At 35.9% G+C, this 10,506-nt stretch overlaps 1 protein-coding gene and 1 long non-coding RNA gene across 4 annotated transcripts; one reads left to right on the forward strand and one right to left on the reverse strand.

Annotated features, from left to right (window-relative positions):
- Positions 1–513: 513 nt before the first annotated feature.
- On the forward strand, positions 514–4,719 carry LOC132302945 (uncharacterized). 3 transcript variants are annotated; one of them, XR_009481003.1, is made up of 7 exons: positions 524–635; positions 946–1,003; positions 1,409–1,586; positions 1,884–1,941; positions 2,034–2,091; positions 2,370–2,402; positions 4,538–4,719. It is a non-coding gene; the product is annotated as an uncharacterized LOC132302945 (long non-coding RNA). The 3 variants fall into 3 exon arrangements; XR_009481001.1 differs by lacking the exon at positions 946–1,003 and having other exon boundaries at positions 533–635; XR_009481002.1 differs by lacking the exons at positions 946–1,003; positions 1,409–1,586 and having other exon boundaries at positions 514–635.
- Positions 4,720–5,844: 1,125 nt separating this feature from the next.
- Positions 5,845–7,330, reverse strand: LOC132302200 (DNA (cytosine-5)-methyltransferase DRM1A-like). The gene is made up of 2 exons (XM_059799072.1): positions 7,106–7,330; positions 5,845–6,434 (listed from the first exon to the last, which is right to left on the reverse strand). The coding sequence occupies exons 1-2, from the start codon at positions 7,295–7,297 to the stop codon at positions 6,087–6,089; spliced, it is 540 nt and encodes a 179-aa protein (XP_059655055.1). The 5' UTR covers positions 7,298–7,330; the 3' UTR covers positions 5,845–6,086.
- Between the last annotated feature and the right edge of the window lie 3,176 nt (positions 7,331–10,506).

The raw sequence follows: 10,506 nt of genomic DNA on the forward strand, positions 1-10,506 counted from the left end.
TGCAGTGCAATTTTTTAGAATAAAAGTGTTTTTCCAATAATAAAGAAGCAATCCCAAACACCCACATCATACGTGATACAAATATACACAAATATTGGTTTGCTATTTGGTTAGTATAAGGGACAAAATTGTATTTATACAAAATAGATAGGGATTAAACTGTCTAAAAAAATTAGTTACCTAAAAAGATCTACCTCTACCCTAAACGCAATTTTCAAAAGCTATAATTTCTAGATTCAATTAAAGGCGCTTTTTTGATACAACCTCTACTACTTACAAGCACTTTTTTTTTTATTTTTTATTTATTTTTATCACCAAACACCTTCCATTGCAAATTTTTGAAATAAAAACGCTTTTCAACGGTAGATAAGCCATTCCAGACGGGCTCTTTAGACTTTAGATTTTGGACTTTTGAGAATTGGGTTCGATGATCTAAATGCAGACTACTGGGCTAGACCCACAATAAAGGGTAAAATAACAGTGGAAGAAAGGATTGGGCCAGGCTAGTACAATCAAATGAAAAAGAGAAACATACAATACCGAGAATTTTATTATCGTTATCAGAAAAAGAAGGTAGAGAAGGGAGGGAAGCGAAGCCAAGCAAAGCAAAGCGAAGTCGGAGGGTTTCGTTACTGGTACGACACCTCTTCTTCTCCTTCTATGTGTTGATTTTTACTAAACTTTTTACATTACTGTGAAAAATTTCAAGCTATTATTCTGTTCCGTGCTAGGGTTTTCAGAAGAATTGGTTTTCAAAGTGTTTTTTTTTTTTTTTTTTTTTTTTCCTGGGTTTTCAAAATTTGTTTACTTCTTTCATTTATCGATTTAATAAAATACCCCCTGCTTTTGTTTTAACAAATAATTTGCCTTTTTTTATTTTTGAATTTTGATGATAGAAGTCTCTCTCTTGTTATTTCATTTGTATAAATAAAATGGTTCTTTCAGATGGACGGCGTCAAGATGTATAAGCAGTTCTCTAAACTGCTGTTGCTTGCTAAAATTTGTAATTCTCTCTCCACCTTACATTCCCTCTTTTAATTAATTGTGTCTCAATTTTCACCAATATATGCAAATAATTTTGTTTTCCTATATCAGCTATCTTTACGGTGTCTGCAGTTACTCTTATGGGTATCGGCGCTCTGATTGCTCATGAGTGTGTTTCACTCTGACGTTCAGATCTCAATTGACTAGTCATTACTCTTTATGCTAAATGAAGTTTTTATATCTTTATTTATTTCTCAAAAAAGCCTTTGAATGATTTAAGTGTCAGTTCTGTAGAGTTGTGTTGGAAGAATTGTATTATTTGGTATAATGTCTCAATTTGTTTGTTCGTTTCAATTACATGAGAAATCAATTCGTGAAATATCTCCAAAAACGGTTTGTCTCCTTTCCTTGAAAATCTCTGTAGGTGGTCTCGAAGATGAGCTAGAGTAAAAGTCGTCCGCGTCACAAGACGCAAAAGAGGTGTGACCGAGTACTGAAAAAGTAAAATCATGAGGGGCTAGAGTTTTCAGAAAAAGGACGAAGAGAAGGGAAGAGAAGCGAAGGCAAGCAAGCCGAAGCGAAGTCGGAGGGCTTCGTTACTGGTACGACGCCTCTTCTTCTCCTTCTATGTGTTGATTTTTACTCAACTTTTTACATTACTGTGGAAAATTTCAAGCTATTATTCTGTTCCGTGCTAGGGTTTTCAGAAGCATTGGTTTTCAAAGTGTTTTTTTTTTTTTTTTTAAAAAAAAAAATTTGTTTACTTCTTTCATTTATCGATTTAATAAAATACCCCCTGCTTTTGTTTTAGCAAATAATTGGCCTTTTTATTTTTGAATTTTGATGATAAAAGTCTCTCTCTTGTTATTTCATTTGTATAAATAAAATGTTTCTTTCAGATGGACATCGTCAAGATGCATAGACAGTTCTCTAAACTGCCGTTGCTTGCTAAAATTTGTAATTCTCTCTCCACCTTACATTCCCTCTTTTAATTAATTGTGTCTCCATTTTCACCAATATATGCAAATAATTTTGTTTTCCTATATCAGATATCTTTCCGGTGTCTGTAGTTACTCTGATGGGTATCGGCGCTCTGATTGCTCATGAGTATGTTTCACTCTGATGTTCAGATCTCAATTGACTAGTCATTACTCTTTATGCTAAATGAAGCTTTTGCATCTTTATTTATTTCTCAAAAAAGCCTTTGGATGATTGAAGTGTCAGTTCTGTAGAGTTCTCACTAATGCATCATTGTTGCAGCTTGTATTAATATTTGTACTCATATGATGTTCAAAATTTTGTATATGGCTATATCTAAGAGTTGTGTTGGAAGAATTGTATTATTTGGTATAATGTCTTAATTTGTTTGTTTGTTTCAATTACAGGAGAAATCAACTCGTGAAATATCTCCAAAAACGGTTTGTCTTCTTCCCTTGAAACTTCAATAGATTCTTTTCTCTTTATCTATTGGTCTCACCTTGTATCAGGTGGATAGTTAAATATCTCACCTTGACGTGTGCTCTTCATAATGGTCTATAAATTCCAATACTATGTCTTTGTGATGTGTTGTTTCTCTGGAGCATCTTCACTTCTCATTGCACTACTTAAAAGATGGTCTCATGCATTCTCACTCACGGATCTTTATGTTTGGGTTGGGTTGGGTTGTAGTTCACTTGGACTTCTAGGGTTTTGTTGTTTAGTGAGACTTGGGATACCTTGAGGTCTCTCTTTTTGTCAACCCCAGAGCACTATAATGAGAGACAAGATGTAAATTTCTTTACAGTTTCTCTATTACAAATTCACCACACACCATTATCTTGTGGGCTTATGGTATTTATCACCAACAAATGTACCTGCCATCCTCAAATTCCTCCTTTACATATCTCTTTCCCTTGGAAAATTTGGGTTGGCTTCTACCTACTCTTAACTCGAGACACATATGATAAGCGTGTGAGAATTGTAACAAGTGGCCTTGGGTTTCCGAGGGTTTGTTGTTTGTCATGGTTGTTGCCACTCTCTCTCTTATAAGGCTGTCTTGGTGTCCAATCTGGCCTAATCTACTTGAATCTCCACTATCTTAGATGTCGTATCTCCATCTCTAAGTGCTTACACTTTATTTGTGACTCCATGAGTGAGTATTCCCCATATAGTGGTAGGCAAGAGTACCATGACTTTTGTGTTTGACATCACACTGAAATGTTGGTGGTGTACAGTGACGGACCCAGGAAATTATGTCGGGGGGCGTCCTTTTAATAAATTTTTTTTTTTTTTTTGGATAATTAAGCAAATTCATTAAAGGCGTTCAAAAGGGGAACGCGTCCCAAAAACAACAAAAGGATCCCATTGAACACATTTACAATTCAAATCATCTTTATGCTTGCGGAGTTATGCGGTTGGACTCTCCACATGCACTGATATTTGGGTTGGGTTGGGTTGTGGTTTACTTGGGACTTCTAGGGTTTTGTTGTTTAGTGAGACTTGGGATACCTTGAGGTCTCTCTTTTTGGTTAGAGCACTATAAAGAGAGACGAGATGTAAATCTCTTTACAGTATCTCTATTACAAATTCACCACACCATTATCTTGTGGGCTTATGGAATGTATCACCAACAAATGCACCTGCCATCCTCAAAGATGAAGCACCCTGGATACTGAAAGCCACAGAGTCATTAATGTGCATCTTAAGGATTTGGATATTACATCAGTTTCGTTCAATAGTAAGTCCAGAGTTCCATCTCTTCGTAAACTTCTCGTGCTTCATTTCCAAACATATTTCTCCTAATCCAGATTTCACTATTTGGATTTCACAGTTTTTTGTATAAAAAAATTTAATTTAGGAATTGTTCCTAGGTGGTATTTTATTTATTTATTTATTTTTTAAACCTTGCAAAGAAACTCACACTAGCCTGTAGTGGTTTCTTGTGATTGATTATTTTGTTGTTGCATTATTATTTTTTAATTATGTATATCTAACAAAAATTACTTTCTTTGCAATTGTTAATTTTTTACCTAAATGATGGAAAATTTTATAGATATATATAAAAAATACAGTTACAATCGAGGAAGAACCTCAAATGAAACACTTCCAACCTTAAGACAAGGAAGGAAATCACAGAGTCAAAACCCATAAGAAACTATTGAACATATGAGAACACAATCCTTAGCAGTTTGTTTCTGACATTATCATTGGCTAATTAATGCACCAAAGTTGTTGTACACTGTTCAACATTCTGAAAGACTTCTGGATGACAGAAAACATGATCTCTATGTTCTTCTTTGCAATTGTTTTTGTTTCTTTGATATTACTATTATTTTATTGCATTATGTTTGCCTTTTTTAATAGATTAAATACAAAAAGGTATTGTGCACACTGTGGTTATGTTATACCCTAGTTTTCTAAAAATTACTGTATGTTTTATGTTGCTGTTATGGTCGTTTTGTCTAATTGGTGTACAATACGTGGTAGTTATTGTTCCTTGTTGATGTAATTTTTCTTTTTGTTCTGGTAGCAAAAGGCTTCTTTTTGACCCAAAAGACAAAATATTCCTTTTCAGGTATCCTGATTTATGAGCAAGAGAAGATGATGACAATGGAATAGTCCTTTTCTAGGGGCAGAATAATAATGATAAGCACTACTAAACTGTGCACGCCTTTTATGAATTTGTGTTAAAGGATTGCTAGAAAATATTCTAAGGATTTCTTTGAACTTAATAGCATTTTGACCTCAACTTTGTCATGTTTAATGTCCAATGGTGCTTCTGACTCCGTAACCTATGAAGAAATGAGGAGTGAGCATTGAACCCCAAGGAGTTGGCCTAATTGGAAAAGACTTTGGCATGTAGCCTCATGAAGCTTAAGTCTTAAATTCAATTCTTTTGGGACTACGATCGCGAACATAGTCTGAGCCTTACCCGGGCAGAAGTCCCATATCCGAATTATCTAAATGAGGAGTGAGCATTGGAAAGCCCCAATAAGAAATCACTCATTTCAATGCCATACAAGTTTTTACAAGTTAAGCAGGAGCTTTTCCTCCCTTGAACTCTTCTACATGGTTTGCCTTGTTTCTCATAAGGTTAAAAAAAAATTATTTTGCCAATTTATGTGTTTTTTTAACCAAAGCCACGTAAAATAATTTGAATTTTTTCTTGCAAGTTGGTATGCAATATTTTATTTTGAAAATTAAAAAACACGATTTTGCATGCTCTCAAGAGTCGATCAAGTAGAAAGTATTCATGTATTGAAATACTTTTTAAGTCTCCCTTCGTGTAGTGACATGCATGGCGGCAGTGCAGCTCCAAACGATCTAATTCCACTGCATATTGGCTAATTCTGATACAAGAAGAAGACAGTGAAGAAGGTTTGAATGGTGAGGAGTTTGGGCGGAATGTTGTAAAATAATAGTCGTCTATACTCCGTTGGGAAATTGATGAAGAAGGTTGTGCTGGAGAGTGAATTTTGATTTTGTGTGTTGGTGTTATGTTAGGTTGTGCTGGAGAGTGAATTTTGATTTTGTGTGTTGAGTGTTATGTTAGGGTTTAACTAAGGTTCGCAGTAGTTGTCACGACTTAACGGAACCTATTTCATATTTGTATTACATAACGAAATTGGTTATCGAATTGTGTAAAACAATATTCGATATTGTACATCAGCCAAAATAATGAATACTGTCGCAGTTTTGGTATATTTATTATAAATTGGGTAATTTATACCGATCTCTCATATAGTTTGTCATAATTACAGGTAATATTCTTCCTGTTTCAGAAATTACGCGAACCTCCCTTACTTTTGAAAATATCGTACACGGATCTCCCTTGTATGTGACGGATCGTTAAGCACACTAACGGATGTGTCAAAATTACTAAAATACTCTCATATTATTATCTTAAATTACTAAAATGCCCATAACAACTTTGCAGACTGTTTCTCCCTCTGGATTGCAGAGGAGTTATAAGGAGATTTTCAGTGATCTATATGGACAATTAAAATAAAGGATTCTATTGAGTGATGGAAAAAGTAAGTACAAAGAGGCCACCCTGAAACCATAGACTTGAAAGCATTGTTTTTTTTCAAGGGCATCCACCTTTGAAGTGGCACTCAAAAAGGTTAGATTTTCAAACGCTTGCTGCCCGCAAGGTTATTGCAAGGGCTCCCACCAACAACAAGATCAAAACCACCAAATGAATTCATCAACTCCTCCAACCTGTCACCGTTGAGCTGTTGCACATCAGCAAGGTCAATCAGATTTCCTTTTTGGTTGGTTTGCTCCCACCAGCACCTGACAATATTTCTGTTCACTTCGGAAATCTCAACTGATACAACATTTTTCAAAGGGATACCAAGCCGATGTAGGGCTACTTCTGCACCATCAATCCCAGAGAACAGAGATAAAAGGTTGATGCCCCCTGGGAATAAGTCCTTCAAGACAGAAAGATGATACGCCACTGTATCGACCTGAAAATATTTTATCCCATAAGATACATGACAAATTTGAGATTCAGGAAAATTGTCATTAAAAATTATTCAGAATATGGTAATTTACCTAGAAAAATCATGTGAAGGAAGAGTTTGAGTAGAAAATCAATTCAATTAATTAAAATTATATTTATTCTAGAACTACTGGGAATAATTCATAGGCGGTGACTACAAGGACGCCGGAGCCGGCGATGGCGATGAGAACCATCAAGTCGGAGTCGTAGAGCTTGACCCTGACCCGGTATGGTACTGTTTCTGATGTTTGGCGACGAGCAGCGGAGAGCTAGAGGGAGCTCGGCGCTTAGAAGAATAGCTGGCAAGCTTGGAACTGAATCGGCGGTTGCAGAGAGAGGTGAGGTGATAGATGAAATCCGATCGGCGGTGGGAGCAGTGAAACCAGTTGATCTCTGGTCCGATCGTGTAGATAAATGATTCTGGAGATGGAGAGCCGAGTGTAGGTGAATAATTTGGTCACGGAATGTTCGCCGAAAAGATAGGTTCGTCGCCGATGGTTAGAGAGAGAAAGAGAGGAGGGAGAGAGAATGGGCATCCGGTTCGACAAAAAGAAAAAGAAAAAGAAAAAGGCACAATTACCATTTCGGAGAACTCATGATTAAAGAAACCTAATAAACAAAGATTGTTGAACCAACCTTGACAATCCAATCCACAACTTCCATTCTGGCCCCCAAATCCAAGTCCCCATTCCTCAACCTGTTCAAGTAATCACCACTGGGCAAATGCTTACATTCCCTTTTGACCATTAAAGCCAAACACTCATCAGTCTGAACTGGTAACCCATTCCAGGACTCTTCACCATCAAAGCCCTGGTTTTGATTACTCATTCGGTGAATTCTATGATTCCAAGTGGGTTCAAAGTCCTCACTCAGATTTCTGTGTGTGTATATATATATATATATATATATATATATGATATATATCAGGGACAAGGGTATTATGAGAATTTTAGTAAAAATACGTGTAATTTCTTCAACAGGAAGAGTTCATAGGAGTGATCTGTGTAAATTACCCTAAGTCATTGTTCTTATTAAAAAGGTATGATAATATTATTTTTTATTAAATTAATGAGTAATAAATATTTAAATTTTAAATAAATTAAATTTATACTATATAATACAATTTAAAAGTATCATTCTTAAATAAAGATCTTAATTCAGAAGATGAGATTTCAATAGCAGATTATTGGGATTCGCTCACAAGACATTTGAAGGACAAGATGAATCCACCTAAAAAGTAAAGATTCCTCTTATCCTGCCGACAGAAGAAGCCAAAGAACTTTCCCCCAAAGTCTTTGATTCAACAGTATTTCCTTTATCAGATGTCTACTTTCCATCAGATAAGGAGACAGCACTTAGTGGTGGGCCGACCGACTGCATTATTCCAGCACACGATCCCATGCACTATGCGGACTTCAAATTATTAATTTCAAGTCCATTTTAATTAAATTATTCAACCATAAAAAAGGAAATTCTTTCTTTGGTTAAATGCATTTCTAAATTCCAAGATGATTTAATCAATCAGAAATTCTTGTTACGCATTGATTGTAGTGCTGCTAAACAAGTACTGGAAAAAGATGTAAAAAATTTAGTTTCCAAACAGATATTTGCTGGTATTTCCATCTTGACTGGTCTGGCTAGAGACTGATACCATGGATGCATCATCTCTTACTGTAGGGGTAGAGGATTCAAAGGATTTAACAAATTTATTTCTCATAAAATCCATGCATTTAACCATTAAATCTGCTTCGGTAATTAATGGTTGTTGTTTTCTGATCATATCTTTAACAAGTTCAAAGGGGTTAAAGATTTCTGGTTCCGGAATAGACAACTTTGGAATCTTATCCATATATTCCATTGTTTTCTTTCTGATCTGATGGAGGAGGGCTTGGATAGGTTCTTGAGTCATGCCTGACCACCATCTGTAATAAAAGATCCTCTGGAGGACTGGTAACTTGTCAGTGGTATAACCACATTGGAAATCCCATTTCCAAATCCAAGGGATTCCAAATTCAGTAAAGAACAATAGGGTGGATTTCCCTACAGGAATATTATCCTGTCCTCGTAATTGAGGATGAAATTGTTGCCATGGCAAATATAATTTGCTGATTGATTCAGGCAACATATCCAGATCAGGGCCAAATATAGCCCACCAAGGTATAACCCAGTTGGGGAAATCAGTCTTAACTGATTGAGGACATATCTTGAAGAACCAAGAATGCCTATGCTTCGGATTTTGATAAAAGAACGAATATGTCCATGTTGAGATATAATCCCAATAATTGTAACTGTGACCATAGGATATTTTCCTTGGCAAATTGGGATTTAATCCCCAGTCACTAGGCCGTATAAGTCTTTTAAAGATAGCTTTACTATAAGTAAGAGGACTATCTTTGGAATTCGGAAATTGCTTCGTGTGGTTAATCTCCACAGAGGAAGTTTCAGTAAGAATGGCTTCATAGATATATCTATGGCGACCATCCGGTGCAGCATATTGTTGAGTTTGGAAATATCTGGATTTGACTTCCCAAGGATCTGGCATCCATTGCTCATCTTGAAGTGAAGCGAACCAGCTCCTCTGTTCCTGTGTTTGGATTTTTCTGTTTAAGAATACCACCGTATCCAATATTGGAGGCATCCGTTTCCACAATTTTGAACCATGAAGAATTGGCTAGAGCTAAGCAAGGAATTTGTTTGGCTCTGAGTTTAATCTTCTGGACTGCCTTGGTGTGATCCAAAGTCCATGGGGAAGGAGATTTCCTTAACCTGGTGTACAAAATTGCTGTATCCTGTGCAAGATTTTTGTAGTGACTTCGAATATAATTCAAGCTACCCAGAAATCTTTGAAGTTGAGTTTTATCCTTAATTTCATCTGGAAATTTAGAAGCAAACTCAATACTGCGATCAATAGGTCTAATTTTCCCATCACAAATTTCATGACCAAGAAATCGGACCTTAGTTAAAAACAGTTTTAGTTTAGGAGCAGAAACAACTAAACCACTTCGGTAAATAACATCTTTGAAAATTTTCAAGTGTTTATAATGCTGATCTATTGATTTGGAATATATGAGAATATCATCAATATAAACAATAGAAAATTCAGTAAAAGGATTAAATATGTCATTCAAAATATGTAGTGGAATGGACCAATGTTCAAAATCAATTGAACAAATGGACTATCCATCCAGTAAGTGCTAAAAGCATTTACAAAATCGGGATGCTTAATTTAGCTGATCTATGGACTATCAAGACCATGGAACAGACCATGCAATTAAGCACTAAGGATACAATAATTAAGTTATTGTCTTCACGTGACCTTCAGAGGCACATGAATAAATATAAGTACATCCATATAGGTTTAATTCAAATTGCTTTTAAACCTTTGACCTTGTTAGGTATGGATGCTTGTATTCAAGCAACCCTAAGGGATGCTAGATGTCTGAAATTTCACCCTTCGTTGATGGGTGCACTGGAAACCAGTCTATGTCATGGACCGGTTTACTTTGATGTATATCCTAGTCTGAATTTATCGTTAACCGATAAAAATATCCATGAGGCAGTTAGTCTTAGGGTACAGACTTATGGATATGATTATTTACCTGGATCGGAAGTGATAAGTGTTATTTATCGCATTCATTACAAAGTACTTGATACTATGTGTCCCAAGGCCATACGCAAAGACTCTAAAGGAGTAACAGCGTTATGGGATACTAATATGTATACATCAAATGTTGCCACAAAAAGGATGATTCCTTGGAGTGAGATAACATTTCCTGAACACTGGACGATTTCTAATGCCGTCCCAGCACAGCCAATTGCTAATCATAGCTTAGACTGTGTTATTCAGGATCAAGATGGTGATGTTTTTCTGAATTTCAGAAAATCGATAGATCTATCCAGATCTGCATCATCTAAAGGAAGTCATCTTCCTTATCGAGTTTCTTGCCCTCCTTCTCGACATTCGATCTCATCAGATTACCGAAAGGAAGGACTCCCTGAAGCAGTTGATTCCAAGCTCAAGCTGAAAGGAATACAAC

This window comes from Cornus florida, unplaced genomic scaffold (assembly GCF_030987335.1).
Source record: "Cornus florida cultivar Cherokee Brave unplaced genomic scaffold, ASM3098733v1 CherokeeBrave_3.0.0_Hap2_Chr04, whole genome shotgun sequence".
Taxonomy (NCBI): Eukaryota; Viridiplantae; Streptophyta; class Magnoliopsida; order Cornales; family Cornaceae; genus Cornus; species Cornus florida.

What these genes read in the sequence shown, in the direction of transcription:
- LOC132302200 (XM_059799072.1), bottom strand. Translation starts at nt 7,297, where the DNA reads ATGAGTAATCAAAACCAGGGCTTTGATGGTGAAGAGTCCTGGAATGGG. An exon ending in TTGTGGATTGGATTGTCAAG is followed by an intron (nt 6,435 to 7,105) that starts GTTGGTTCAACA and finishes AAATATTTTCAG; the next exon opens with GTCGATACAGTGGCGTATCA.